At 65.6% G+C, this 28,000-nt stretch overlaps 1 protein-coding gene across 8 annotated transcripts; it reads right to left on the bottom strand.

Moving 5' to 3' along the window:
- Positions 1 to 25: 25 nt before the first annotated feature.
- On the bottom strand, positions 26 to 28,000 carry INF2 (inverted formin 2). Of its 8 annotated transcripts, XM_032482810.1 has the most exons (24): positions 27,686 to 28,000; positions 27,122 to 27,506; positions 15,743 to 16,142; positions 14,310 to 14,425; positions 14,076 to 14,235; positions 13,571 to 13,604; positions 12,458 to 12,599; positions 11,683 to 11,824; positions 10,832 to 11,485; positions 10,166 to 10,311; positions 10,025 to 10,086; positions 9,272 to 9,374; positions 9,067 to 9,152; positions 8,532 to 8,632; positions 7,889 to 7,959; positions 7,706 to 7,813; positions 7,294 to 7,364; positions 6,447 to 6,567; positions 5,927 to 6,091; positions 5,695 to 5,800; positions 5,339 to 5,500; positions 4,208 to 4,855; positions 3,719 to 3,778; positions 26 to 1,058 (listed from the first exon to the last, which is right to left on the bottom strand). In XM_032482810.1, exons 3-23 carry the CDS (start codon positions 16,131 to 16,133, stop codon positions 3,720 to 3,722), a joined length of 3,648 nt encoding a protein of 1,215 aa, XP_032338701.1. In that variant the 5' UTR covers positions 16,134 to 16,142; positions 27,122 to 27,506; positions 27,686 to 28,000; the 3' UTR covers positions 26 to 1,058; position 3,719. The 8 variants fall into 8 exon arrangements, with proteins under 8 accessions (XP_032338701.1, XP_032338702.1, XP_032338699.1 ...); XM_032482811.1 differs by lacking the exon at positions 27,122 to 27,506; XM_032482808.1 differs by lacking the exons at positions 27,122 to 27,506; positions 27,686 to 28,000 and adding an exon at positions 20,486 to 20,633.

Raw genomic sequence — 28,000 nt, 5'->3', positions numbered from 1 at the left:
CCCACAGCTTCTGAACACAACGTGGTCACGTGCTGGGCCAGCTCTGCTCTTTATTGGCCGAAGTCCCTCCAGCCTCCAGGCTCAGCAGCTCACACCTGGAGGGGGGTGTGTGCAGGGGGCACGGACAGGCTGCCCACAGGGTCACTGGGGAGAGGTGGCAGCCTCGCTGGCTGGGTCCTTCCTGTCCCCAGGCCTGGATCCTCGCCCCCCTCAGCCCAGCAGGGCCCCCTCTGGAGGCAGGAGGGGCAGCTGCTGTGCGGGCTGTGCTGTTGAAAGGTGGCCAGGTCCTGGCTGTGGCGGGGGCAGGCTTGGTTGTGGCTGCCAGGGCAGACACCTTCCCACCCTCAGGGCTTCCAGGGACAGGTGCCAACTCTGTGGAGTCCCCTGCCCAGCTGAGTAGAGAGACCCTTGCCTTCCCATTCACGGCCAGACAGCCTGCCTCAATTCAGAGGCCCTGGGGTCCCCTCATCCACCTGTTTAACCCCAGCTTGGCCACCACAGAACAGTAGAAACAATCACATTTCAGTAAAAACAACTCTGCTGCAGCCCAGCTGAGTGGGTGGGGGGCAGAGCTGTGGAGCAAGGGCTCCCCGCCTGCCTGGCTCCCGGGGCTTCACGGGGAGAGGTCCACGAGGGCCTGCCCCCAGAAGAATCTGGGAACCAGGTCACTGGAGAGCGGGGTCCAAGTTCAGGGCTGCCCAGGGACGCAGCCACCTGTCCCTGTTCCCCTGCAAGAGGGTGGGTGGGCACCGTGGTGCATGCGGTGTGGGGTCGGGGTCTGACACCGGCGTTTGGAAAGCAGGCCTTGAGTGGCCAGGGGCGTGCAGGGAGTGTAGCAGGGCGCCGGGTGGATGAGGCCCCGGTGCCCGTGGGGGTCCCAGCCACAACACCTCAAAGGCCTCAGGAGGCGGTAGCACTGGCTGGGTAAGGCACGGAGTTTTTGGTTTCCCAGGGCCTGGTCCTAGCCTGGCCCTGGAGGGGCCTCGCTCAGCAGCAGCACGTCCAGTGGCCCCTGCTGTGTGGGTCCACTCACTTGGCTTTGGGCCTGGGCCTGAGGCCTGCAGGGAGGGAGAGGAAAGGGTGTGGTTAGGTGTGGCCTGGCCAGGCTCCTGCTGTCCCCTCATCACCATTGTCCGAGGTCCACTCTGACCTCAGGCCCCTTCTTTGGAGCAGCAAGGCTCACCCAGGAGGAAGGTGCTGGAAGACCCCCAGCAAGCTAGCTCTGGTCCAGCAGTCCAGACAAGGGCTGTTTCATCACCTCTGATGGGCGGGCGGGGCCCGTCACTCCCTCTCCCGCGGCTCACTACGCTGTCGCCCCCCCCCCCCCCGCCAGTGCCCTCGGTCACCTCCCCTCACGTGGAGCCTCCTGCCTTGCCTTTCTCCAGTTCTGTCCTCAGGGCGCCAGGGCCCCACACCCAAGGATCCTGCCGCCCGCCTGCCCCCTGCACCCTCTGTGCTCTCTGGTCCCGGGGCCCTTGCTGGCTGTCCCCCCAAATGCCCTGTCCCCACAGCCACCCCAGAGTCAGGGATGTCCGGTTTGAGAGGACGACCGCTCGAAAGAGACAGGTCACGAAAACGAGTCAGGAGTCAGGCAGATGTGGACAGTCAGTCAGTCGCAGCAGGGCTCCCGCCCCAGTCCCACTGCGGAGCCGGGAGGAGTGCTCAGGCAGGGCCAAGGGTGCCGGGGCAGGATGGAGGGGGAACAGGGTTGAGCTCAAGGAAGGACCCGAGGGGATGGAGGGGGCAGCTTGAGGCCACTCGTCCCATGGCCACAGGACGTCACAGCGGAGGACGGGGGCAGATCACCTGCACTGGAGACGTCCGTGATTGAAAAAGAGGGCAGGAGGGAAGTTTGTGGAAGGAAATCACCATTTTGCAGCCGCTGTGCAAACTGGCAGCAGTCACCCCGGGGCATCACCCCCAGGCTGCCTACTCAGCACAGAGGGAAAAACGGTTCCTGTGCAGCGGGGGGCGGGGGTCCGGCAAAACCACCACTGGAACCACTCAGTCAGTGTCAGTGCCGCTGACCACAGGACAAGCAGGCCCCCACGTCCCTCTCACAACGCTCTGGGGAGGACTCCAGTCGAGGGTGTAGGATTCCTGCCCCAAGACAGCCTGGACGTTGTGCCTTCCACGATGTCAGTGTCACGCAAGACAAAAGGGGCTGGATGTGCGGCCCTGGGCACGATCTCGTTTCCAGAACACTGAAGCAACCGCTATGGGACACGTGGCCACCCTTGCCCGGCCGGGGCTGCGGGTGAAGACAGTATGGTGTCCCGGGTGGGGCAGAACAGCCCTGACCTTGGGAGACCCCGGGGACAAACCCAGGGAAGAAGTGTCCGGACGGCTGTAACTCAAATCAGGCCACGAAGGTGGGCGAGGGCAATACAGCAGGTGTTAGCAATTTTCCTAGTTTTTGCAAGTTTTTGCCATTCTGGGGTGAACAGCAGGTGCTGTTCATTATGACCTTGAAAATTTCCTATTGAATTACAGTTTTTTCAAGTAAGAAGCTGGGGAGACAGGAAGGGTGGGATCCCTCCTCCTGCCCTCACCACTGGGGGGATGGGCCCGGCTGGGGGTGAGTGTCGGGGCACAGATCTGGCACTGGGCACTCTGACCTTTCACCAGACGGTGGCCACACGTGGTTGCTGTCCCCAAACCCATGGACCACATGTCCCAAATGCTCCCCACACGCAGGGCGAGCAGCTGGGGCTGCAAGGACAAATCCTGGCTCCTGAGGGGTGTGCTGGTGAGGTTCTAAAGGCGAATGTTGGTGTTTCACACCAGAGCCACGCTCAGGAAACAGCCCAGACCCGGGGGTGAAGGCTGCACCCAGTGTGAGGGTACACCACGGCGAGACATGCCCTGGACCCTCTCCTGCCGTGGCCTCTTCCGGCACCAGCCAGACCTCACCTTGGTGCCCTGTGCCCTAGGCCCCAGGCCCATGGGCTGGAGGTGCGTGGAAGGCAGAGGGCCCCCACTCATGGGTCTGGTGACCGGGCAGGGGTTCCAGGTCCCTGCACTAGTCTGCCTCCACCAGCACAGGCTGGGATGCGGCAAGGATCTAGGCCGTCGATCTGACTGCATCTCTGAGCCTCATCATAGACCCTGACCATCCTGCCTGCTCTCAAGGGACTAGAAGCGCTGCGCATCCAGCGGAAGCGCCTATAGACCCACTCGCTGTCTCCAGGACCTGGCCTCCAGGGAGAGGAGGCCTGCGCACCCCCTGCAGGGGCTGGCAGCCGACTTGTCCCTGGCAGCGGCCCCTGGGATCTTCCTCACTGCCTCCCTGGGGACATGTGTGGCTGGCACCAGCGCCAGAGGAGGGCTGGGGTGCCCTGTGGACAGATGCAAGGGAAGGGGGGCGCCTTGGGGGCTGGGGTGAGCCAGACAGCTTGGGCACGTGGCTTCCGCCCTCAGAGGCCCTGGAACCCTGCTCCCCGAGGGCTCCCGGGTCAGCCCTGTCCACCCCAGCCGCTCGAGGCCGTCTGCCTGGCGGAAGCTCTGAGGCTGCCCGTTGCCACAGCAGAAGAGACAGCTGCTAAGCGAGGCGTAGCCCCCGCGCTTCCCGGGAGAGGAAGGAAGACAAGGGCCAGGAGCGTCCCACCACCAGCAGCTCAGGAGTGGGAGGGAAGCCAGGTTAGCGCCCAGGAGGGGCCGGGCACGGGGCCCGGCCTCGACGTCACGGTTAGTGCGGAGCGCCGGGCTGCGGACCTACCTTACTGGATCACACACAGCCTTTTTGTTTTACTATCATCAGAGTCAGGGGCAACCTCTGCTTTCAAATAAAAGAGACGCACTCAACAGCTTGTCACTCAGCGAACAACCCTGAACTCGGAGCTGGAGCTGGGGCCACAGGGACCCGGAGCCAAAACGCAGCCCCGCCCCAGGGGCTGTCTTGGCCTCCTGCTGGGGGCCGCGGGGGAGGGGGCAGGAGTTAGTGGGTTAGAGGTGCAGCCACCTCGGCGGTGCCCCCCTCAAGCTGCCCCTCCTGTGGGCCAAGCGCCACTGCCTCCCTCCTGCAGGACGGAGATGCCCTGGGAACCACCCACTCTCGGGGCGGGGCGGCGGGGAGGAGCGGGGGCGGGGCAGCCACTGTGGAGAAAAGCCCAGGCTGCGGGATGGAGGCGCTGCTGCTCCCAGCCCTGCTGACTCGCCCGCCCAGGAGCCCACCTGGGAGGAGGAGGGGACAGGAGGCCCCAGTTACCTTCCTGGCTCCTGCAGGGCCGCTTCTTCCTTCGCCTGCCTGTCCCCTTCGAGGTCCGGCCCTGGGCCCGGGGGAGGGTGCCAGACCCTGACGAGTCAGTTACTGCGTCCTCAGAGAAGGACCTGTCCAGGGACGTGTCCAGCGCAGAGTCGGGGGCTGCGTTCTCATCCTCGTCCCCATCCCTGTCCCCGCCGGCGCCTGCGGCAGCGAGGCCAGCACTGTGACTGCGGGGGGCTGCGTCCTCCAGGCCCTGGCCTGCGCTGTCGGCCTCTGCCTGGCGGGCACCCTGAGGGGCTGCGGGCTCCTCGCTGTCTTGGCTGGAACCCATAGCTCCGGCAGGCCTGTTGCTGGAGAAGCTGAGGGGCTTCAGGGCCTGGGCGTCTTCCAGCACCGCTGGCCAGGCCCCTGCAGTGGGTGGGGGGCCCGGGGGGTCCTCCGTGGCCAGGAAGTCGCTGGCATCCATGTACCAGGAAGAACGCCTCTCCAGGGGCCCAGGACCACCCTTCTCTGACGGGTCTCCGGTGGGCTGGGGGCTGCTGGGGGCTGCATCTGCGAGGTCCCAGCCCTGGGGCTCCCTAGCTGCTACCGCATCAAGACCAGGCTCAGAGGTGGGGAGACCGGGGCCCCTCACGGGATCACTGGTGGCTGCTGTGAATGGAACGCATGTCAGTGGAGAGCCTTGGTGTCCACAGTCTGCTCAGAGTTGGGCAGCAGGGGACACTGGGCCCCAAGGTGATGACACATGACCCCAGCCCCCAGAGTTCCCAGGAGCAGCCTCCCCGGGAGTGGATGCCCCCCCCAGAGCCTCATGCCGGCCTCTTCCACCTCTTCAGAGCCCCTCTGAGCCCCAGGGCTGTGTGTCAACCAGCCAACTGGCCCAGCTCTCCTGCCTGCCGGGGGGCTGGATGGAAGGCTGTCACAACCGCCGGGGAGACCTTGATTGTAGCACAGACAAGGGAAGTACCGTGTGAGTGAGCTGCCCCAAACCTCAGGGCAGCAGGGGAGATGAGCCAGATCTCCCATGAGGTCAGGGAGGGCTTCCTGGAGGAAGGGAGGTGCCGGGCTGCAGGGCCAGCACAGGGCGGGGATGGCGGTAAGGGAACGTGATGGGGAGGCGGGTGAGGGCCTCACCAGGTGCCTTGCTCCTCAGGGGGCCTGCGGCAGCCGCCTTGCTGGGCCCCTCGGCGTCCCCTCGGCCGCGGGCCGTCTTCCGCAGCTGGAAGCCCTTCCGGATGTCAGCCAGCAGGGCGTCGATGACACACACCTCCTCCTGCTTCACGCCTCCCTTCCTGACTGAGGAGCCGAGAGACCCTCAGAGACATGCTCACGGGATCCCCAGAGCCCACCCGGGGGCCCTTGGGAGGGCGCCGCCTTGGAGGAAGGGGTGGGTGGAGTTGCGAGACTTTCAGAGGGAGGAGGGGCCAAAACCCAGACTCGGCGGCCCCACCGTGGCCTGTCCCTGCCCCCAGCCCCAGCCCTGGCCTCACCAGGCTTCCCGTCCTCGCCCCGCAGCCTCCGGGCCTCCTCCTCAGCCGCCAACTGCTGCTTCCTCCTCTCAGCCTTGGCTGCCTGCTCCTTCCGGTCCTTGTTCTCCTGCCAGGCAGACAGGGCCATGACCCCGGCCCCCCATCTCGCAGGAGCCTGGCAGGAGGGGGCAAGGCCGCCCACCCTGCCCAGGCCAGTGGGGCTGCGGGACCAGCATGTGTCCCTCCAGCCCACCTTCAGAGCCCGGATGAAGAGGTCGCGGAAGGTCTTCATAGTGCTGCACGTGTCCTCCAGGGACAGCTGCTGGGCGTCCTCACACAGGTAGCCGGCCAGCTCCAGCCGCTTCTGCTCGATGGCCTGGAACACCTCCTCCAACTCCCGGGAGGCCGCGACGCTGGCCTGGGGGCATGGGGCAGGCACACGGCGGTGAAGGCCCACGGAGAGCACCGCCCACAGCCATCAGAGACGTCGGGCTGGAGCCCCAGGGAGGGGCCGGGGTGCTCAGAGCCGCGGGAGGACAGCCCCCGACACAGGCCCTGCAGGCGTGGGCTCTGAGCAGGACCCTGGTCCGAGCACTTCGGCCCTGGGATCCAGGGAGACCCTGCACCTGTGGGAACTGCTGTGGGGCCAATAAGAGGGGGCCGCCCTCCTGTGGGGGCCCCTTGCCATGGCTGTCTCGTCCCCCAGCCCACCTGCCCCAGCCCAGCTCACTCTGCTCCCAACACTGGAGGGGGCCCTGCCCCCCAGCGCTTGCCTGCAGCCGCTGCGTGTACTGCTCCTGCACTTCCGGGACAGACGAGGACACCTTCCGTTCCATCTCCAGAAGCTTCTTCAGGTTAGTGCTGGACTCTGAGCGGATGATCTCAAGGTTGATCCTGAAAGGCCCCAGACGGGCCGGTGGGGTCAGGTGACAGCAGACATTCAGCCTTGCTGGGACAGTGGGGCCCCGGACCGCACACCCAAAGGCTCACAGAAGGACATTAGAGCTTTGGGACGGGCTGAGCGGCATGAGGGGGGCGTGCCCACCATAGAAGGTGCAGGGGCTGTCGTGTTAGGACAGTGACCCCAATGGCTCAGTCTGTCCTCCTCGCCCGAGCCCTGCAAGGTTCAGTAGCCCCAGGACCTTCTATGGCGGCATGGAGCCAGGCAGGGCTGTGCTGCGAGTGTGGACCCTGGAGTCGGATGGCTGGGGCTGCCCGCCCAGAGCCGCCCGCTGGGCTATGTGATCCCATGGACGTGGCCCTGGCTTCCCTGGGCCTCAGTCTTCCTGCCTGCACAATGGGGGTGGCATGGCTCTGCTCATGAAGGTTAATCTTGTAAAGAGGCTGTGTGAGACCAACTCCTGGTGGGACTGTGGCTGGGTCTCACCCTGTCCCTTGAGGCCGCAGTTTCCCTCTGTCCCTCATGGGGACAGGGCACGGTGGACACGAGGTCCTGTCCCAAAGCGAAAGTGACTGTCTATCAGGCAGCAGTTCCTGGGGGCCCACGGTTGGGCTGCAGCCATAGGACCCAGCCTAGCCCAGCCACCGCACTGGCTGGGACCAGGGCTCAGGGCAAGCCGTGGGCCGGGCAGGTGGGTGGGTGGGGCAGGAGGCGCCTACCCTGCTGCCTGGGCGGGCGGCTCCAGGTCCTGGGGCAGCTGCAGGAGGTCGGGGTGGCTTTCCTCCACTTCCTGCAACACAGTGTGTCCCTGAGACCCACTAAGGCCACATGCTGCTCCGGGGAATGCCCATGCCCACCCTGCAACCCCCAACCCTCAGCAGCCGAGGTCCACACCCCCTGGAAATCCATCTGGACCTCCACTCTCTTCCCTTGGGCCTGGCTGTGGTTCTGTGACAGTTTCGCCTTTCTTGGGGTCAGAGGGACAGAGACCACTCAGAGCAGGAGGAGGCTGTAGGGAGGGCAGTGATTCGCAGGGGAGCTGGAATAGGGCTCCCAGGAGGGACTGTGGGCAGGGCAGCGGGGGCGTGGGCACCCTCCCGCAGGCCCTGGGGTCCCTGGCCCGCGGGGTACCTCCAGCACGTGGTGCAGCAGCGTCACACGGCTCTGCTGGGACTTGGTCTCTGTGAGCTTCAGCAGCGTGCTGATCTTGAAGCCATCTGCGTCACCGGTGTGGCTGCCCTGTGGGGGTGGGGAGTGAGTCTCTGGCGGGCTGGGTGGCCGGAGAGCACGGGTGGGCAGGTGCGGCCCACTTACGTAGTTGAGGAAGTTCCCGATTTTCAGGATCAGCTGGCAGAAGACGGGCAGCCGGTGGCTGGTGAGCAGGCCTGCGGGAGGGGGTCCTGTCACTGCCTCCCGCAGGCCTCCCTACCTCCACCCCGGGCTCGTCCCAGGGCAGGACAGGGCCGCGGGGCAGGAGGCAGGGGGCAGGGCAGCAGAGCCCTGGACACAAGCACGCTTGGGGGCTCTAGAAGCAGGCTGCCCCGACATCAGTGCCCTCTGAACCTCACAACCCGGGGACAGATGACCCCGACCCCGTTCTATGGGTGAGAAGGCTGACGGGAACCTTCTGGAACCTAAGGCCGCCCTGGCTCTTGGCTCTGGTGCGAGGATGACAGGGGACACCCCTGCGTGTGTCCTCAGCAGGAATGAGCTGCATCCCGGTGGTCAGGCTGATCCGTGTCCCTGCCCCGTGTGTGCGGCAACTCCCTCCCTCGGGCGGAGAAAGCGGTGTGTGCACGTGTGTGCACGTCTGCGCGCTCAGGCATGAGTGCACATGCTCGGTGTGGGCCTCAGAACTGGGTGATGCTGCACAGTGAGGCGGGGGAAGCGGGCACACAGAGGCGCTCCCAGTGGCTGTCGGGAGCCCTCGAGCTCCCCAGCTTTGGGCCCCACTCACTCTTGCAGGCGGCCAGCAGCAGCTGGGCCTTGGGCCGCACCAAGTCCAGCACGACGGCCGTGCCCTCACACAGCAGCATGCACTCGACCCGAAGCTGGTAGCTGGGGCGGCAAGGCAGGAGCTCAGGAGCCAGCCTCCCCGCAGAGCCCTGGGCCGGCAGGGTCCGCTCCGCGCAGAGCTGGGGGGCCCGCAGCCCGGCCCTGTGCAGCATGCACGTTCCCGGGCCCGGCGCTGGACAGGGCCCGGCAGGATGGTGCCGGGGCCCAGGAAGGACGTTTCCAGCGAGCGCTCAGGGGTCAAGGACGAGGACAGGCGCCCCTCCCTCCTAGGACAGGCGGAGCCTTCTGGGGTCACACAGGAAGGTCCACGCAGGCCTGCAGGAGGCCATGAGCCCCTTCCTCTGGAAGAGCCCGCCGCTGGGGGGCTCGCACCAGTGACATCTGGACCGTCCCTCATGGACCCCTGAGGAGGGGCCTGGGCCCAGCTTCCACCCTTGCTTCTCCCTGCCCTTCCCCCTGGGGGGCGGCGAGCTCACCAGGGGATGCCCAGCAGGAGGAGGTAGAACTGGTCGGCACTGGCTAACTGGGCCTGATCCTCCGTGAAGGAGCGCAGGTTTTCAATCTGCGGGGAGGAGGCCCACACGTGGGGTTCCAGCTTCTGGCCCCCACCCAGTGCCTGCTCACTTCCGGGGCCCTCCCATGCCCCCTAGCAGGGCTGGGCTGTCTCTCGTCCCCACTCACCTCATTCTTCTCGGGAAGGAGTTTGAGAAGCTGCCTGAGGACCTCCACGTCAAACTTGGTGGTGTCTCCAGCCCGGATCATAGCGGTGACCTCCTCATTGGAGCTGGAGGAGTGAAAGGATGGGGGGTGGTGGAGGCAGGATCCTGCCAGCCTGGGATGGCCCTTGGCCCATGACACCTCTACTGGCCGCACCAGGGTTTCCTCCCACACCTGAGGCTGCAGGAGCCAGGGCTGCTGGGGCACAGAGAAGGCATGCTACCTGCCTGGGGTCACACAGTAATAAGGCTAGGGGCTGAATAATGCACTCCTCGTCTCTCAGAGCACCTCGGCCTCCCCTTTCCAGGGTGCTGGCTGCTTGGGACACAGGAGGAATGGCTGAGTAGCATGCAGTGAGCTCCCAGGCAGGGCCCAAGGCCCTGCATCCACAGCAGGGAAGGACTTGGGGCTGGGCGGCAGGGCCAGGTCCTCATCCTCGCCCTGGCTTGGCCATCACCTGTCTGTGGCTTTGGGGAATCCCAGCCACTCTCTGGGTCTCATTTTCCCTAGGAAGTCTGGGCTGGTGGTCTCCAGGGCCCCTAGTGGGGGTTGTCTGTGACTGTTACCCCACTGTCTCCAGCCCCGGGGATCGTATATGCACTTCCTAGGGGCGTCCTGAAGATGGCACTGCCGAGCCCAAGACAAAGCCTGGGGCAGAGACTGGGAGTCCGATGGGGCTTGGTGGGAGGGGCTGGCCCAGGGACACCGGCTGCTCACCATTTAAACTGCTTCAGGAAGATGTTGAGGTTCAGGCTTTTCTTGGAGTCCAGAAAAGTGATCTGGAAAACACCACGGGCACCTGAGTACCTGGAGGGTGGGCATGAAGTGCCTGGTCTGAGCCCGGGGCCCCATCCCTACCTCCCGGGGCTCCTTCCTGGCCGGGGCCGCTGCCTGCTCCTTGGGCTTGGCCGTGGGGAAGGAGAAGAGCCGCTCGATGCTGGAGAAGTCGGGCTCTACCACCTCGGCGTCCGAGCTGCTCAGCGACGCCCACATGGAGCTGCACTCTGCGGGGGACGGCCGCCAGTCAGCTCACGCCTGCCCCAGGGGTCTGGGAGTCACAGGGCCCCAGCCTCGGAGGCCTGGCAGGGATGCCCTGCCTGGGGCCCAGCCCAGGACAAGCATATAGCCGGCACTTAATAAGTGCCTGACAAAAAAAAAAAGCCCTCTAGCTGCTGTCATGCCGTGCACGTATAGGGCACAGGTGCCCGCGTCCAGGTCGGCCTCGGCCTTCTCTGAGTGTCGGCACCCCCCACCAGGGCACCCAGCACCCAGGGGCCTAGGCAGTGCAGGGTCTGCGGCATCAGAGACTCACACAGGGCTGCAGGGGAGTGGGTGGGAGGAGAGGGTCCTTAGAGATGACTCTGACTCATTCCTGCCCTCCTGCCCCCAGACCACCCAGCAGCCGAGCCTAGAGCAGGAGCCCAGGCAGGAGCACACACGCGCTGCAGGCACCACTGCCACTCTCCTGAGCAGGGCCCAGCCCCCTGCCGCAGAGGGAAGCCACCTGGGGCCCCGGGGCCTCACCTCGGGCCACACTGGAAGGCAGCTTCTGCCAGTTCAGCTTCTTCATGCGCACAGTGGGCGGGTTCACCCGCCTGTGGCTGGGGACCCTGGCAGAGCCCAGGCTGTGGTCCACCTGGGCCACAATAATCTCCTCCATGCCAGGGGCCCCAGAGGTGCTGGGCAGGGGTGGGGGCGGGGGTGGGCACCCCATGCCTGGGAGTGGAGGTGGGGGGGGTATGGCCTCACTAGAGACAAGCAATGGGGGGGGTGGGGGTCGGGTGAATGCAGCCCCCAGGCCCGGCAGGGGTGGGGGAGGTGGCGGTGGGGGAGGTGGGGGTGGAGGGGGAGGAGGAGGGGAGCCGGAAGTGGAACCAGGGAGGTGGGGCACAGGTGGGAGTGGGGTGGGCTCCTGCTGCTCTGGGGCTGTCGGCTGCGGGGCCATCACGTTGCTTTCGCTCTGGACGTCGGCAGCGGGCAGGCTGACGGGGGCCGCCACCGGCTGCGGGCCCTCCACACCCGCCTTCGGTGCACCAGTGTTTTGGGGGGAGCTGTCCTTGTGACTCTGGCCCAGGTCAACCTGGATGCTCTTGTGGGCCTTGTCCAGGGAACGTGGGCGGGGCCGCGCCTTGAGGGACAGGAGCCGCTCGACCATCTCCTCCAGGGTGCACTCCTGGGCTGGGGTGGGGACATCTGAGGTCAGGGTAGGGGACAGCAAGAGAGGTGTGGTCCCCTCCCTCCCGCAGGAGGCGGTTAGGGGCCAAGGATGGCAGCCTTCCCCAACAGAGAACCCAGTGTCTGCCCACCGGGCTGGGGTCAGGGAGGGGGATGTGGGCCGGGGCTGTGGGCAGGGCACCTCTCCCTTGTCCACTCACTGTCACTGGCCAGAAGCACTGCCCGGTTCACCAGGTTCTCCAGGGCCTCCCAGAGCAGCTGGCTGGAGCGGAGGGTGGGCTCTAGGTGCAGGAGGCCCTGCAGCACGGACAGCAGGTGTGCGGATGCTGGGGAGCAGCTCACCTGCGCGGGGCAGGCGAGGAGGGCGTGTCACGGCAGTCCTCTCCCCAGGTGGGCCTGTAACCCCCGGCCTCCCTGGGAGCGTCCCCCGTCACCACTCGATGCCCCGTGGGGGCCCTGGTGATGAGCCTTGGTCAGGGGTCCCCAGTGGCTGCACTGGCGACACCTGGGGCCAGGTCACCGTGTGGGGGCTGCCTGTGCATTGAAGCCAGGAGCACCCCTACCAAACTATGACGACCCCAAAGGTCTCCAGATGTTTCCAGATGTCCCTGGGGACACTGGTCCCCAGCTGGGAGCTGCTGGGTTCAGTGATGGACAGGCCTGAGCTGGACCAGAACTCATCCTCCTGGCTTCTCACCAGTCCTGAAGTTCCCTGGGGCCCAGGACAGTGCAGCCACCTCTGGGCAGGCCTGGCCTCTGGAGCCCTGTCCTCCTGGGGCCTGTGGCCCCAGCTCTGCCCCTGGGTAGGCCCAGACTGTACCTCTTTCCAGCCCCCATCGCTTGCTCTCTGCCCCAGGATGTAGCTCTGGACATGACCCAGGCCCCAGGCCCCAGGCCCCAGGCCCCAGGCCCCAGGGCAGGGCGGGTGGCCGTTGCTGGGCCTGAGACCCCTGGAGGGGCCCCAGCCTGGCCCACCTTGTGGAAGAGGGCGGCAAAGACCTCCTGGTGGCTGTTGATGTCTGTGCCTCCGAAGACTCGCAGCAGCTCCTCTTCGTCCTCGGCCTTGGCCTCCCTGAAGGTCTCGAGCTGGATCAGTAGGTCCCCGTCCTCCAGGTCTCTGAGCGGAAGGGGCCCGGCGGGTTGAGCTGACTGTTCCCACCAGCCTCCCCTCCCTGGACGCACACGCAGACCACCCTGAGAGCCCAGGGCTGCCACAGCCAGGAGGCAGTGGTCTGTTCAGGCTGGCCTCTCTGGCCAGGGGTGGCGACCTTCCATATTCAAGCCGGGGGTCCTGCCCGTCTGCCCACAGGTCAGCTGGCAGCTCCACGCCCCTCAGGGAGGGACGAAGAGGACATGCTGAAGGTGGCACTGCATGGATGGCAGGCCCTCAGTGCTGGGAGGGCAGCACTGAGACCACACCTGAGGGGGTCCACCGGGCCCCTGTGTGGAGGGCCAGGCTTCTGGCCCGACCGTGGGAGCCTGAGCATTCACTGAGCCCAGGACCTGCCCATCGTCTCAGCCTGGCCAGGGCGCTGTGCCGTCAGTGGCAGGGCGGGCCCCTCAGCACCCAGCAGACCTTTGCCTGAGGCCAGCTCAGCACTAGTCACACCAGCTTGGGTTGTCCTCCTGGGGCCCCCTCCCGGACCTGCCCCAAGACGACCTCCTCGGGGTGGGGGCCTCACCCTGGAGAGTGGTCCTGATGGGTTCCTGGGTACCCGTGTACATTTGGATTTCAGGCAAACAAGGAAACATACTTAGCATAAGTATGCCTCAGCCAACATCTAGAATACACTTCCGCTAACAAAGTGACCTGCTGCCTGTCAACGGTCCAGCGCAACCGAGGGTCCTGTCCTGTATCTGGTGACCCTAGCTTCTAAGGGCGGCCGCCAAGCCCTGGGACAGGGAAACTGCAGAATGGCCCGTCCAGCAGTGCCGGGGATGGCAGGCTGGGTCCTCATCGGGACCAAGCCCCAGGAGGGGTAGGCCTGCTGGGGCTACTCGCCGAAGCTCCACCCTGCCCATCTGGAGGCGGTGCTTGGGCCCGGGAAAGGTGGGCCTGGCTTTGGGGAGCGGCGAGCGGGGACTCACCGCAGCCGTGTCAGGACGTCCAGCAGCTGCAGCCCTGCAAAGGAACAGGCAGCACTGGCGGGCCTGGGAGGCTGCCCGCCCCCCGGGGTCGCTGGCACCTTGCGATGCCTTTGCCTCCGCCCTTGCCCTGGGCTCACTCCCACCACCCAAAGCACCCAGCCCGTGAGGCGGGAGGGGAACCTATTCCCACAGGACATGGGGGGGACACAAGGCTCTGGGCGAAGACTGCACTGGATACACAGCAGTGTCCCTTCAGTGGCCACTGCCACAACCAGCAGGGCTGGAACTGGGTATCAGACAACCTGCCTCCCTCTGCTGCTGGGCAGACTTGTACCCAGAGCCCTCGAGGGCTGACGTCCAGGGGTCCCAAGGCCCCGGGTCCACTGAAGGGAGCAGGTGGGGGCAGGAGGCTTGCCAAGCCCAGGACAGAGCCTTCCTCCGGGGCCCTGGAGTGGGGGACGCGGGGCATCTCCCCGGGAAGGGGCAGAGGTCCGGGCAGGGTTACCAATGAACTCGCTGCGCAGCTGGGTGCGGGCACGGATGTCCTCGGGGCCCAGGATGACGGCGTTGATGACGCTGAGCAGGGTGACCACGTAGGGTACGTTGTCACTGTCTGAGAGCTCGCTCATGATGACGCTGAAGCGGTATTGCTGGCTGCACACCGTCTGCGGGGCAGGCAGGGGTCAGTGTGCCCCCAGGCCCCCCCAGGCCCCCCCGGGCCCCAGCCCCCACTGCTCACCTTGTAATGGTCCAGGGCGTCCAGGGTCAAGGCGTGGCCCTCAGGCGAGTAGATGCACAGGGCGGCCAGCAGCTCAAACACCTGCTTCTTGACCATTACGTTGGACGTGTCCAGAGCTATCAAGGACCGGAGGAGTCTCAGCGGCGCCCACCGGCCCCAGGCTGGGGCTCCCCCTCCTCCCAGGCCTGCCCGTCCCTGGCCTGTGCCCGCCTCCCTGCCTGGACGCCTACATTTGAGTTGGGAAGCGCCCAGCTGGCAGAGGCTGGAGGCCTCCCATCCACATCAGGTGCCGACCTCTCCTGATGTGCTGACCTGCCTCTGGGACCACAGGGAGGGGTTGGAGGCACCTGTAGCCCCAGTTACCCGGGATCTACTCTGGCTGGCCCTCAGTTCTGAGAGGGGTCCCTGCTGGCTCTGGGCCCCAGGCCCACGCTGGCACACCTCCCAGGGCCGAGCCTGTGTTCTCTCCAAACTTAGCACTGACTGGTGCCTCTGCGTCCCCATGTACCCCTGCCCCCCACCTCATTCCTGGAGCTGAGAAAGTTTTGGGGGTGTCTCTTGGCTGGCCCTGCTGAGACTAAGTCACAAAGGACTCCACAGACAGAAACAGCTGGGCCTGGGCGGGGTGGAACAGGAATGAGGTGGGAGGCTCACCCACAGGTGCTGCCCCCCCCGTCACCTCCCCCCAACCCCGGAGCCCCAGGCATCAGTGGGAGCAGCACAGCCTGGTGGGCAAGGGGCACACTGTGTGACCACTGTCCCCCAAGGGCAACCTAGGGCCTCTCCCAAGGGCTGAGGACTGAGTCTGGGTGCAAGGTGGGGAGACTTCTTAGAAGAGGTGTCAGCCAACTGGAACTTCAAGGCTGAGCAAGCCTTTGCAGGTACATGAAGGCACAGCAGTCTGAGCAGGAGGGGAGGCCAGAGGGCTGCAGCTCGGGATGAAGTCCCCAGGTGGCCAGAGCAGGGACGGGGGGTGGGGTGGGGGGGTGGAGGTGGATCATGACCCCATCAGCAGGGGCCGGCCAGACTAGAAAGGCTGAGGCCCAGCTAACCCCGAGGAGCTTGGAGCCAGGTGAGTAAAAGCGAGGCCACCTGGGTTTTTGACCTAGTGCCTCCAGTTGCCACAGTGTGGACGGGGGCCTGGAGGCCAGAGACCGGGGAGGGGGCAGGGCCTGAACTAGCACAGGGCTGGATGGAAAAGCAGGGCAAAATCACAGAACAGAGGAGTCAACTAGAGGCAGCTAGCAGGAATATCATGGAGTCTCCAACTTGGGGAGACGGGAAACCGGTGCCTCCTGCAGGAAGCCCTCCCTGCTTGCTGGGCCAAGCTCTCTCCTGTGCCTCAGCCCTCACACTGCCTTGCATGGCCTGGAGCCTCACACTGGGTGGCTCAGGCCCATCCGTGCAGCCGGCCTCCACGGGCCACGGCTCACCCTGGGAGAGCTGGCGCACGTAGGCCTGGTTGCTGAGGATGTACCGGATGCCCTCCTGCGAGTTCATGACGGCACGCACGCAGCTGATGCAGGTGAGCTGCAGCAGGGCGTCGGCGATGCGGGCCACACCGCGGCCCGACAGGCGCGCCAGGGCCTCAAGCAGCAGGTCCAGGCCGCTCTGCTCCAGGAACTGCACCATCCAGCCGCCGTCACTGCTCTCTAGGCGCTTGCGCAGGCCCGAGTAGTTGACCACAGAGGGCATCTGCAGGAGCCGGATGCACAGCTCGGGGTCGGCGTTCTCCAGGTTGGCCTCCGTGGGGTCCGAGTCCTGCGGCCCCAGCCTCTCCTTCAGTGCCGCCCACTTGCGCTGGGCGCCCTCCTTCACCGACATCTTGCCGAACTGCAGGGCCAGAGGGAGACAGGGTATCAGCCTGGAGCCCGGCCCCGGGCCTGGACAGGTTCCATGGGCTCAGCCTGGGCAGGTGAGTGGAGGAAGCGTCCTCTGTGCCAAAACTCCACCTGCCAATCAGGGACTCCCCGTGCTTCCTGCTGAGACCCAACCTGCAGGTGACACACTGTGCTGCTTACCCCTCGCCCCACCAGGGCAGCCACGACCCACAAGCACCTCCTGTGCCAGGTGCTTCTGACACCCATCCCTGTCTCAATCGTCATAGCAACCGAGGAGGCAGCAGCACCATCCTCGCTGGGGGCACTAGGACCCCGAGGAGGCTGCACCAGCAGGAACACCACTAACCCAGCGGTGACGCGCAGCAAAAACAGTGCCTCTGGGGCTCCCTTACCTGGCCCCAGGGTGCTTCCCTTGCCCAGTGGACAGGATTAGATTGGGTCAGTAGGGTGGGCGGGGACAATGCCAGACCCTGGGCACTTCCAGGCCGCCCACAGCATAAGGAATGTGCCTGGGGAGGGCGGCTGACTCTACGGTCATGTTCAACACCCACTGGATTCTGGGCAAGATCAGGGCGCTGTGGAGAGCGGGCCTGTCAGGGCCCAGGTTTTATGGCTTCAGTTTGTCCATCTGTATGCAATGGAGGGCCAGCGTCCCCCCTAGGCCCACTGGCTCTTGGAGATTTACCTGGATTCAGCTGCAACCAGTGTGATCGCAGCCCAGAGGACACCCCGCAGAGGGTAGGGGGTGGCCTGGCCCGGACGTCCCCCCACACGCGTCTCTCCGACAACAGAATAGCACGACAGGCCTCCGTGTCATCACCACACCCACCAAGCCCCCTCCCTGGGGCCCCGAGCCATGACGCTGTCCTTAACCACAGCCCCTGGGACTGGCCCCAAGGGTCAGGGGCAGCCCAGGCTCTTCTACGACCATGTATGGCTCGGGTCTTATATTTAGCGTGTGAGAACGGCAGCAGGAGGCCGGGGGGCAAGGCACAGCGATACTACTGCGCCTCATGCCCAGGGGCTGGTGCCGGCACTGCCTACCCTGGCCCGTGGCCTCCCACCCCCACGCAGGCAGGCACGTACACCCGACTTAACAGGAGGGGAAATGGAGGAGGCACCCAGGAAGGCCAGGTCACACGCCCAGGGCCCCACAGATGGAAACGGCAGAGCAGAGGCTGGACTTCGGAAGGTGGCCAGGAGCCCGTGAGAGGCTGGATGTCCAGCACAGCGTTACTCTAAGGGCTGCTGAGTTACAAGGGAGACCCCAGGGGCTACCTGAGGTCACATGGGAGACAGGCTGAGTGGAGCCAAAGGATCCCCAGCACTCGCTGTTGTCGCCTCTGGAGGTCCCACTCCCTGTCTGCCCGGGGGACAGTCTTGAGTGTCTGCCCTCGAGGTTCTGGAGCCCACCCCAAGCCTGCCAGGGGCAGAGAGCAGCCCCTCTTGTGAGCAGTGGGTCTCAGCCAGGAGTTCAGCATCACCGCCCTTCCCCGGCAGGCCCTCACCCTCCCAACTGTCCAGCTGCCCCGAGGGACCCATGGGGTCCTCCCGGGACGCAGCCTGGCTGCGGCGGGAGACGGCTGAGCTGGGCACACTGGCCCTCGCCCACAGACCTGGCCGAGATGCTTGTTCTGTCCGACCCTGTTTCCTCACCTGCACCAGCCTCAGGCTGCTGGAAGCACCCTGCGAGGCAGGTGACGGGATGTCGGGGTGGGGCATCAGCCATCCCCTATGGGTCCCTGAGGCCTGGGTCCTGGGCTGGGCCTGGTTGGGTGGGAAACTTGGAGCCCTCCCCATGACTCTGAGGCTTAACCCACCCTCCCAGGCCCACCGCCTTGGACCCCCATGCACTCACCCAGATGCGCAGGACCTTTCTGCCGCCTCTGCCCACCCATTCTGGGCCCTGCCTCGGGCTGCCCCTCACGCTCTCCTGGCTGCTCATCACTGCTGACGACTGAACTGCCCAGCTGCCAGCCGTGGCCCTGGTCCCTCCCAGGCAGCCTCTCGGTGGCGGGGGACGGGGTCACTCCCACCAGCACCATGAACAGCACAGCAGACGGACCTCCACACACACTGCCACCCGCCTGAGGTGCTGCTGCTGAAGGAGGACCCAGAACGGACCCTCCCTTCCCCGCCTCCACTGGCCTGAGTCCCTGCCTCCTTGGCATAGGCTGAGTGGACAGAGCACAAAGCCTCCCAGGCCAGGCCTCTGGCCTCCCAAGTGTCGTCTCCAGCCAAGAGCCCCAGGGATCCCTGGTTGCAGAAAAACAACTCAGAGAGACAGCCAGTGTCGCCAGAGCCACCCCTCCTGGAACTTCCCAGTCCCCCTGTACATCTCCCGTTCCTGGGGCCATGGGCTCACTCCCCTGAAAGACCCCACATATGGGGGCCCCCTGGTCTGTGGGGTGGGAGCACAGCAGGTGACCGGCCACCTGTCCAGTGTGCCTCCTGTGCACCGTCCCTGTGTCCTACAGCTCAGCCGCACGAGCTGGCCCTGCCTCACAGTCACTGTGTGCGCAGGGCCTCCGGTGAGGAGAGGGGGCCTGGCTAGGGGCCTGGCAGCTGAGGTGGGGGCAGGTCTTCTCCCTCTGTGATGCCCCCCAGGCTGCCCACCCTCATCCAGAGCCCAAATGGCCAGGCCTTCGGCTGAGGATGTCTTCCTAGAAACGTTCCAACGCTCTTCAGGATGAAGGCTGGATATGTAAACGGATAATGGCCAGACCATATATAAACACAGAACCCTGACCCTCAGCCGCAGCCGCCAGCCCGGGAGCCCAACCCATCATCCACAGGAACCAGCCCAGGAAGCCGCCTGCTCCCCACACGGCAGACCTGCAGGAAGTGAGACCTCTATCTCCAGCGACAGCCCAGGAAGCCAAACAACCTGTAACGGCCCCCCCGTGGCCAGCAGGGGTGTGACCAATAACCGACAGCGTCCATCATTTTGTCCCTGCGTCCGACTTAGGACCAAGCTGAGAAAGCCAGACACGCCCCCAGCCATCACTGCGGCGCCTGAGTCTCGTGGGGGTCTGGCTTCCCCAGCCCACCGCCCGCATCAGGCACCCCTAAGTTCCCCTTTCTATGAAGCTTTCCATACACAGAAAATACTTGACACACCAACTATGTATCACATACCACGCACGCAGACGTGGATGTGTGTGTAACGTTCTAAGGCCTCAGTAACAACGTGCATGCACGCAATAGAAGCACAGGGCAATCCCACTTGGTGCCAGCCTGCCAGCCTGGAGTCCCTGCCGGGCCAGGTGGTGGTGCCAACCCCCTGGCTGCAGCAGCTCAGAACAAACCAGCAGCCTTTGCCTGTTCCCGCCTGGGTGGCAGTTGAGCACTTCTGCAAGGAGCACAGGACGGACTCGTTTACTGCTCTCAGGCGCCCGTGTGGAGACAGCACCCGGAACCCTGCATGGGAGGCAGTGTGCTGGAAGGCGGCAGCCTCCTTCCTGGGCCTCCTGGGCTGTGTGACCAGGCAAGTTACTCTGCCCCCTCTGTTCTCCATCTGCTAGTGACAGCATGTGTCTCAAGAGGGGTGCAGCAGGGTTCCCTGTGCAGGAACTGGACCCCGAGGGCACTGCACGAGCACGTAAGACTCGCGTGGCTATTGTAATACTCATCCAAGGAAGCCTGGCTCTCTGCCCTCCGGCCCTGCTCAACCTGGCCCGGCCCAAGGCCCGCAGCCCGGCCTGGAGAGCTAGATGGGGCGAGGCCACAGGGAACCTTCCCTGGCCTAGGTCTCACCAGGTCTCCCCGTGTCCATCCTGTCCTGGGCGGGGCCTCCCGTGGGGCGTAGCCTCCTGCAGGCGGGGCCACAAGCTCAGGAATGTGTTCCCTGTTCCCAGAGCTCCCCCAGATGAAGGGCGTGGCCAGCCTGCCCTGGACGGGGGCCCCCATGGGGCGGAGCCTATGCAGGGATTTGGAATTGCTGAGCTTGCGTGCAGCCAGCAGCAGACTTCACAAAAGGAGACCCTTCTGGGGCCCCCAGGGCCCAAGAACCTGCTGCTCAGGCCAGACCTGTCCATCGGGCTACTGAAGGGTCAGATGCTTCAGCGCCCTCCAAACAGACCGCCCCTGCCCCCCTCTTTCCCCTGCACCAGAAGAACCATAGAGGCAGGAGCCTCCTGCAGAGGGAGACCCGGGACCCTGACATTGGTGGGACGTTGCCCACTGATCTCTGGGTTCACCTGTTTTCGGCCATTAACATGCAGTTTCCATGGGGCCGGGGTCATGCCTTACCCTTCGTTCTGGGAGGTAGGGTCTCCCTCAGAGCCTTCCTTGGGTCAGCCCACTGACCTGGGTATCCTGCTTGTGGGCACTCACCCAGCTCACACGGAGGCCGCCTCCTTGGACATCTGTCTGGCTTTCCTCCTGCTCCTGGGGCCAGCCTGGCATGGTGATGCCCGCATCTCCACCTGGGCGCCCAAATGCCTGGGCAGCTGTGTGACTCATGGGAAGCCACTGCCCCTGCCTGGCAGTAGACAAACTGTGTGTGTGTGTCAGGGACAGGGTCAAAGGGGTCCCCCAGACCTCAGAGACCAGCTGTGCATATGGAGAAACTGAGCCAGAAGGGGGAAGCCTGTCCAGGCAGGCACCGAACACCAAGCTGTGTCCTGGGCACAGGCTGCTGGGAGGCCCTGCACGGGTCCATCCATCGGGCTTCGAGCTGCATGGGAGGGTGGGGAAGCCCAGATTCGGGACCAGAGCTTAGCGCCTTGTGGAGGTGGGTAATGGCTTCCGTTCCTGGATCCCTGCAAGGGCAGGCGGAGGGGCTCTGGGGATGGGGCAGGGACCAGGCCTAAGGAAGGCACTTGAGATGGGGGGCCGGCTGTCTGAGGCTGGGGAGGCAGCTTCAGGGCAGCTCTGCCAGCATCGGTACACGGGCTGGGGTGCTTCTGGGCCCAGAGCCAGCGAGGGCGGGGGCGGGGTGCACAGAGTGAGCTTGTCTTCCCCCAGGGTGGGCGGCAGAATGGCAGGAGCGGGGTTCCGGAACTCGGAGGCAGGGGCTGCCACACTGTATTTTTAGCTCCTACAAGAACCCAAATTTTTCCACTGCTTGGCAACCCTTGGATTACATTCCTGGCAGCTCCCTGGAGCTCAGGGGCAGCCCAGGCCCTGCCACGTGGGAGGGGGAGCTGAGGCTGTCCTGCTGGGAGCCCCCTATTGCTTTACCCGAATCTCCTTTTGAGCCTCCAGCGTGTGTGTCATCTTCCCTACGAGGCCATGAGCCCTCAGGGGACCTCGACTGACCTGTGTGGGTCACCTGCTGTGGGCTCATCCCAGGCAGGGGTCCTGCGCACAGTGGGCCTCAGGGAAGGAACAACTGAGTGTCCACCCATTGCCTGCCTGTTCCCCTGACGCCAGAAGCAGAATGCACAGGACCTTGGGTGGGCAGTGTCCTCACTGCTCCCTGGCCCGTCTCGTATCCAAGGAGCTCCACCTGCAGTCTCCAGGATGGGGTGCAAGGTCCCTGACTCCCAAGCCCTGCATGTGAGGAGGTGGGCTGGCTGCCGTGGCGTCCAGCAGGAGGACAGAAAGGGCCCGCTGGGATGCTAGGCGCGCCGTGTGGGATTTCAACCACATGAAGTGTGACATGTCACGCGGGACACTCACTGGACCTTAAAAGAAGCTGCATCCAGCGCAAACGTGGTCCTTCTCACAGTTAGAGCGAGCGAAATGGCAGAAGGGGACCAGAAGCATCTCACAGAGGGAGCTGGCCTCAGAGCAGGCCCGCCCTCAGCTCCGGTCATGGGGGGGGGGTCTCCTCCAGGCCGGGGTCCCGGGCTGGTCAGCACTGAGAGCTGGGGGACACCAGTGGTCAGGGGAGCCAGGCCAGGGCTCAGTCCACTCTGCCCCAGAATCTGGGGACAGGTCAGAGTGATTACAGACATGGCATTACCTGGCCCGCTGGCACCCTCCCTGGACCCAACCCTCCCGGGTTAGGAGTAGAAGCCGGTGGAAGCCACAGAGAGGTCGGCCCTGGTGCAGGGGTCGGGGGGGTGGGAGGACTGATTCGGAGAAGGCTGGCGGTGCTGCCCCTGCCCCGGGCTCACTGGGAAGAGGATCTGCGCAGTGCAGCCCTGAGCCGGGCACTGTGTGTGTCTGGGTTTTGGGAATGGGCTGGGGGAGACCTGGGACTGGCTGACTCCAGTGCGGGGAGAGGGCGGGAAGGGCAGAGGCACCCCCAGAAGGAAGCTGGACTTCCACTTCCACCTGCGCTCTCAGGGACCGATCCGTCTTCGCCTCCCACTGTCACCCTATCCCTGGGGCTCGGCCTCCCGGCTGCATGAAGAGCAAGGCTAATGGTGAGCTCCCGGAGGGACTGGCCACCTCTGACACTGTCAGGGTTCTGGTCCGGATCCTGGGGGGCCGAGGCCGGGGGGGACCGCCTGCCTCTCCCAGCAGAGGGAGCGGCACATGGGCTGAAGACAACAGTGACCACCGCCACCTTCCGTGGCTGAGTCGGTTCTGACAACGAACACTGGAGGGGAGTGATGTGTACAGACCTGGGGGGGGGGAAGGCACGGTAAGGAACCTGTGGCCCCGCAGGTGACAAGATGGTGTTAGGCCACCGTTTCTACCCGGAGGACTCCACTGGGCTGCGTGCAGGCCCCCAGCCCGCCACCAGAGTCCCCTCTGCCTGGGTTCTCTCCACGGAGACCAGATGAAGCTCTGAGATGCCTCCTCTCAGAGGCCCCAAGTCCCTCCCCTGCCCCAGTGCTGCCCTCAGGAAAAGGCCTCTCCCAGAGGGGAGGACCCCTGGTGTCCAGGGAAGGGAAGGCGTAGGCCGGGCTTCAGGCCCTGATCGCCCTGGCTTGTTCAGGGTATTGGGGTGGGACGTGAAGGCTGCCCACTACCGGCCCCCCTCCCCCTTGTCCCAGCTCCAGGCTGCCTGCCCAGAGTAGGGAGGACAAAGCTGCAGATTGAAGCTGGGGGAGGGGCCCCAGCCACACAACCCGGCACTGCCAGGGGCTGCGGCCAGGTCCCAGGGCAGGGTTCCAGTGGGGACCAGGCTCTGCCGCTGACCGGCCATGTCCCTTGGACAACCCACGGGATGTCCTGGGCCCTGGTTCCTGTCCTCACGCTGGGATGAGCAGTCAGCACCACCCCCAGCCCGCCCCTTGGTCTGCCAACAGACTGACAAGATGCTGCCTGTAAAGCAGGCCCCTGATTGTTGGAAAGTGCAGCGTCCAACCATCCAGCAGTCCACTCCCCCCGACATCTCCTTGGCCATGCGGCCGGGCTGCTGGGCCCGACACCAAGCTGGGAGGGAGCATGATCCTCCCCAGTCCCTGCTCAGCATCCCTGGGCCACCTGCTGGCGCCAGGAGCCCAGCCCTACCAGGTGAGTGAGGCCTAGAGCATCGGGCACAAGATGCTGGGTGCCATTCTGGCCAGGTACGGAGGGGCCAGGTCCACGCTGGGCTGGGCTTTCTCATCTGCACGACGGCCAGAAGTTCTCCCAGAACCTAGGGCTGGCTGAGCCAGTACCACCTGCACAGGTGCCCGGCCAGCCTGGCCAGCAAGGCCCCTCCCAGGCCGCCCCCTCCTGCCGTCAAAGGTGACCCCCCAGGTACCGCCTCTGGGTCTTTGTCTTGGCTGCTCCTCCCATCACCGGCCACCTCCCACAGGCAGCCCCTCCCTGCACTGCCTCCCACTTGAGGGCCTGGCTCAACCCTAGGGGGACAGCCTGGAAGGACCAGGCGGGGGCCATGGGTGTCCCCAAGGAGGGCAGCATCCAACCTGGGCACTCAGGGCTGCTGTTCTGCCGGTCACGTCTGTGCAGGTGGGGCGGCCGAGCCAGGCGGCGGGGGCGGGGGAATGGGGAGCACCCCCTCCCCACCCTGGGGCCGGGTGAAGAGATGTCTGCTTCCTGGCTGCTGTGCGCAGGCGGCAGTGCCAAGCTGTACTTGGAGCAGAAACAGGGACACGGGCATGGGGACATGGGTGGTGGGCGAGGCAGGCTGCACGCTGAGGCCACATCCCAGGGCCCCAGAGCACCCAGGACCAGGCAGGACAGAGAGATCGAGGCCCTCTCACATGGCAGGGCAGGATCCAGGCTGGCATCTACCAGCAGCTGGCAAGGATCCCAGGTCGAGCTGAGGCATGCAGAAACCCCTGCCCCACCAGCTGGGCCAGCTGGACTCTGTGTGTGCGGAGGGGAAGGGACCAGCACTGCTGGGGCATGGAGAGGGGCTGGGGCTGGCTCTGCCCACAGCGGTAGAGCGGGTGCTCGAAGGCCAGGAGGGGAAACCACCACCCCACGCTGTGTGCAGGTGGAGTGGGACGTCTGGCCTTCTCCTCCTCCCTGACCCACGTGCCTCGATTAACCACAGGGTTAGCCTCTGAGGTCAGGCCTCAGTGGCACCATCTGCAAAGTGGGAAAAGCAGAGCGGGCCTCCACCTCCCCAAGCCTGTTTCTGGCCGGACTCCCACCCACGGAGGGCTTCGCTCCATGGCCCGGGTCAGCCCGGCCTCCCAGCTGCGCGGGCAGTGCACACCTTCCCTGTGGGGCTGGCCCGGGCACAGCCTCGCGGGAGTGGATGGTCCTGCGGTCTGCCCTCCCACCCTACCTGTCCCTCCTTTTCCACTGGGGCCCAGCTTACAGGAGGCAGGTGCTGGAGGCACTCAGGTGCAGCTGGGAAATTTGTAGGGGCGGGAGGGGCAGGCAGAACAGGAGGGCAGCCTTGGCCCTTGCCCTGGGCCATTCTGTCCTCGACAGCTCTGGGAGAGGGGCCTTTCCATCAGTTACCCACCCGCAACGGCCCCCTCTGCCAGGAAGACCCACTGCCTCAATGGACCAGCAGCTCCGGGGCGCAGCTGCCTGTCTGCACAGCCTGCTCTGCTCTGGGCTCACACCGGTGGGCGCCCGAGGTGGGCCGGCACCGTCCCCACCGCTGCTGGCTGTGTGGGGGTGCTGCTGGGCGGGACCTGGTTCTCTGAACGCCCAGAGTGACGGTGCCCACGGGCGTCTGCTCCTGTGGGAACTACGTGGTGACTGGGAGCCGTGGTGACTACACTGCTCACCTGGAGCCGGCCAGTTCTCCCCCGACCCTGGGGAAGCGCTGTCTGCCCAGCGCGGTGTACACCACACCGGCCCACCGCAGCAGTGGGGGGCACTGAAAGCCAGCCCACACAGTAGGAGCTTTATAAATGCAGGCACCAATTCTGTCAGCCAATCACCCTGTGTCTATTTCCTCTTCCACGGAACAGAGATTATGGGGCACCACCCTCACAGGGGGCAGGAGGCTCAGAGACGATGGCAGGCTAGTCCATTCACTCCTCTCCGTTTATTCAGCCCACAGGCTTTCAGACTGCAGGGGAGCTTTGCCTCTGAGCACCCCCAAAAGCCAGGGGCCAGGGCCAGGGCCAGAACCAGGCCAGCTGTGCCCAGGGCGGTGCCCCTGTCTTTGCCCAGTTATTATCCATCCGCGCCGCGCCTTCACAAAGCAGCTAACTTTCCCAACCTGGAAAACAACTGCACTTTAATGAAAGGCGAACGGAGTCTATTTAAGGTAGGACTCCCAGGTCCCGCAGGCGAGGTGTGTGCGCAGGCGAGGTGTGTGCGCGCAGCTCCGACATCCTGTCGACACCTCCACAAAGCCACAAAGCGGGGGACCCACACTTGATGGTTAACTCTTTGCTGGGAAGGAGCGAACCCTCGACAGACAGGCAGCCCCACCTGGTCACCTCGCTCCGCCCCCCCTGCAGCACCCCCCTGCCTGCCTGCTCACCCTGCTGACCCGTCACTCCCGGAGCTGGGGGCCCCTGGGGAAGGGCTGGCAGGGGGGCGGCCCACCGCTGCGCCAGCCTGGCCCTTTCAGCAGAAAGCTGGTGCTGACCTGTGAGAGGCGGGAGCAGCGTGAGGCCTCAGACACCAGACCTGAGCCCAGATGTCGACAGGTGCTACACTAGGGCTGCTCCGTGCACAGCCCGAAGGCCTGCTGCCCTGAATAGCACCGTGACGGGGTTGGGGGCCTTCCCTCTGGGTCCCTGATGGAGCCACTGTCCCTACCCTGCAGAGAGCAGATGGGGAAACTGAGGCCCAGAGAAGGCAAGTGTCCTGGCCAGATCCCACTGCCCAGAGGGAGAAGAGGGCGGGGCTGGTGGGGAGAGGACTTCCCAACTCCAGCTCCTGCGTGGGTGTGCCTGACCTCTGGCCTTGTTCCTGGTTCCTGGCTGGGGCAGGGTCATGGCTATCTTAGACACTCACTCCTGGTGAATTTGGCTGGGATAGGGCACTATTGCTGTGGTCGCAACTCAGACTGGCCACCATGCAGCCTGGGGCCCTGGGTCCCACAGCCTCAGGAGGCCAGGCAGAGGGTCTACCCAGCTGGGGCGACTTCCCTCCTGGGGTTATGGTTACTCCCCGAGTTCCTCCCCAGGAAAGGAGCCCAGGGGTGAGACCACAGGGCCAGCCTACCAGCCCCACCCGGGGAAAGCGAGAGCAGTGATGGGGGCTCGCTCCCCCAAGGCCTGCCTGTGGGTGTGCCAGGACCCTGCGTGCGCCCACCTGCATTCACGCAGCTACAGACCCAGCAGCCCCGTCGCAGTGCCTTGGGTGCCACCAGGGCGGCGGACCCAAAGTTGAAGTTTATTTTCCCAACTGTGGCTGATTCATGGTCAGAATGTGGCAGCCACGAGGCGGGGAAATTCTGCCGGCACCGGGCAGAGCGGAGGCCCGGCCGACCTTCGGCCCACCGCCTGCGGGCAGTGCGCGCTCGGGCAGTCTCCGCGCCGGGGCGGCAGTCCGGGGTGGGGCGCGAGCCGGCGGGGCCGGGGCGCCATGGGGGTCCCCGCCCAGGAGCCGGGATCCCGCAGCCCTGCGTCGCGAGGCTGCTCGCCGCCACCCGGGGCGCACACGCCGCTGCCCCAACCCCACTCCCCAGCCCCACGCATCGCCATCACCCGGACTCAGTTTCCCTGAGGATCCTGCTAGGCCCAGAGGGCGCGGACTTACCGGGAGGAGAAGGCGGCTGAGGGCGGGGGTGCAGCCAGCTCTCTATCCGGGTTGGGTAAGGGCTGCCGACAGCCGGCCCACCGCAGGGGTCCGCAGGGCTCGGGCTCGGGCTCGGGCTCTCCCCGGCGCGCGGGAGGAAGAAGAGGCGCCGCCCGGCGCCGCCCGGCCCCTCCCGCCGGCGGCCACGTGGGGAGCGGGCGCGGGCCGGGGGCGGAGTCGGCGGGGGAGGGGAGGGGTCCCTCTGGGAGGCCCCGCCCCCTCCTGGCAAGCCCGCGGAGGGACTAAGGGAAAATCACCGCGGGCCTATAAATACCCGGGCCTCCTCTCCTGGGGGTCGATCCTTTCCCGGCCCTGCAGGTTTCGCCCTTGGTGGGCGGGGGTGGCACTGGGGGTGGGACGCACGGAGTTGAGGGGAGGGAACCGGGGAAACATCTGGAAGTGGTCTCCCCACCTCAGACCTCGCTGTACGCCCCCTCCCTGGTCTCCACTGCTCCGCCTTCCCCCTCGAAACCTCCTCCAGGTCCACCCCCCCCTGGCAGCGCGCCATCTAACCGGCTCACTCACAGAGGCTGCCTGTCAAAAGTCCGGCTTCCCAGGCCTCCTTCGTCGGCCGTCTGCGCCCTGCGTGGGAACCCCCCTTGGGCTAGCTGATGCCACGTGCCCAGAACTGAGGTTCCCTCCTGGGAGATTGCTCTTCCTGGGCTTCCGGGATGGACAGCGTCCCCATCAACCCGGCCAGTTCGTGGGGCCTCCTTCCAGCAGCACTCCCTGAAGGGGTCTGGGCGGTCTCTGGGCAGCCTGACTCCGCTGGGCGGTGCAGACAGCAGGCCTGAGGAAGCTGCCCCTGACAGCAGCAGCCGCCGCCAGTGCCACCCCCTC

Source organism: Camelus ferus, chromosome 6 (assembly GCF_009834535.1).
Source record: "Camelus ferus isolate YT-003-E chromosome 6, BCGSAC_Cfer_1.0, whole genome shotgun sequence".
In the NCBI taxonomy this organism is placed as follows: Eukaryota; Metazoa; Chordata; class Mammalia; order Artiodactyla; family Camelidae; genus Camelus; species Camelus ferus.
Note: the sequence above shows the minus strand (reverse complement) of the source record. Positions and strands in the feature narration are given on the sequence as shown.